The 1580-nt window shown below is 55.9% G+C and overlaps 1 protein-coding gene across 1 annotated transcript in view; it reads left to right on the forward strand.

The window, feature by feature from the left end:
• Nucleotides 1–1580, forward strand: part of Rasgrf2 (Ras protein specific guanine nucleotide releasing factor 2) — a 181240-nt gene that overhangs the window by 161553 nt on the left and 18107 nt on the right. Inside the window, exon 20 of the mRNA XM_004640933.2 lies at nt 169–333. Within this exon, the coding sequence (XP_004640990.1) occupies nt 169–333 (165 nt within the window). The remainder of the gene's footprint in view (nt 1–168; nt 334–1580) is intronic.

The following is a 1580-nucleotide window of genomic DNA, read 5'->3' on the forward strand; positions in this document are numbered from 1 at the left end:
TGTCATTTGCCCAGCTCTGTGCACACAGCCGCATTCGGGCTGGGCTATGGCAGTGGACAACTGTGATTAGTGTTGCTTGTGATATCTTTGAGCTCCCTGCACTGGCTTTCACGGTTGGAGCCTAGGGACAGGCTCTGTGGCCCTGCGGGTGTGCTGTCTGCCGCCCAGACCTGCAGACGGGGCGGCGGGTGCTGGCCAGCACAGCCACCCACCGCCTGCTGTGTTGCAGAGTGACTGCGTGAAGGCTGAGTGCTTCGAGAGCTTGTCGGCCATGGAGCTGGCGGAGCAGATCACGCTGCTGGACCACGTCGTCTTCCGAAGCATCCCCTACGAGTGAGTGAGCGCGGCCCTCCCGGCGCAGGCTGAGGCAGATGGGTGCGTGCGTGGGTGCGCATGGGTGAGCGTATGCATATGTGCCTAGGCAGAAGCATCTTTTTGCTGTTTCTTTATTACTGTTAATCTTGTACAGCACTGGGGATTGAATGTAGGGCCTTTGTAATGAGTTACTTCCCTAGCCCTTTTAGTTTTCATCTGGAAGTAGGGTCTCACTAAGGTGCTGAGTTGCCTGGGCTGGGCTCAAACTTGTGATCCTCCTGCCTCGGCCTCCCAGAGTGGGCACCAGCATGCTGGGCTCTGCTTTAACACAGCTTATGACGGGGGTGTGGACAGGGGCCTCTCAGATGTGTGTGTTCTTCCTGTACCATGCAGTGGGAATCACCCTGTGCCTGGTGCTAATCACAGAAGCCCCAACAAGTGTGGTCTCAAGCATCCGGGTGCCGAAAGTCTGTTAAAGATGCTCATTCCTAGATACCCTCAGAAAGTCTGATTCTGGGGCCAGGCAGGTAGCTCAGTGTCTGGCACCTGCATAGACAGATGCAGGGGCTGGGGTCCAATCCCTGGCGTGCTGTGTCAGCCCACCCCGGAGGCATGCTGAGATGGTGACTGAGACTGGGCATGGTGGCGCACGCCTCTAATTCCAGTGCTTGGCAGGCTGAAAACAGGAGGATCACTATGTGTCCGAGCTGTGTAGTGAGCCTCTGTAGACCTGGTACTAAATACATTAAAAAAAAAAAAAGGAAGTCTGATTCTGGGAGGTATGGTTGAGGTCCAGGACACTGTTTTTTCTTCTTTTCTTTGTACATTTTTTATTCCTGTTGGAAAGCTACTGCCTGTTCCACTTTTGGTGATGATAGGATCGAACCCAGGTCCCTGTTCCTGCAAAGCAAGCCTCTCCGCTGAGCTCTGCCCCCAGCTGGGGACAGCGCTCCCACGAGCAGCCCAGATGCTGCTGCACCGGAGGACCCATGGTCCAGGGTGACTGCAGGCCAGCCTACCGTGGTCCCTCAGCCACTGCCAGAGGCAGCAGGCGCTGCTGAGCTCGTGGGCACAGCTGTCCCATGGCCTCCTGATTTTGTCCCATGTGGCAGGTGGCACTTAAAGCTTTATACTCAGTAGCTTCTGTTTGGGGGAAAGGTGATGGTTAGGGAAGACCTCTGGGAGTTAGAAACCCAGGGCTTGGCAAGGACAGGAATGTGACCCATGCCGTCTATGGGGGTGAGAACGTGGGTGACAATGCCTGC

Source organism: Octodon degus, unplaced genomic scaffold (assembly GCF_000260255.1).
Source record: "Octodon degus isolate 3935 unplaced genomic scaffold, OctDeg1.0 scaffold00129, whole genome shotgun sequence".
Taxonomy (NCBI): Eukaryota; Metazoa; Chordata; class Mammalia; order Rodentia; family Octodontidae; genus Octodon; species Octodon degus.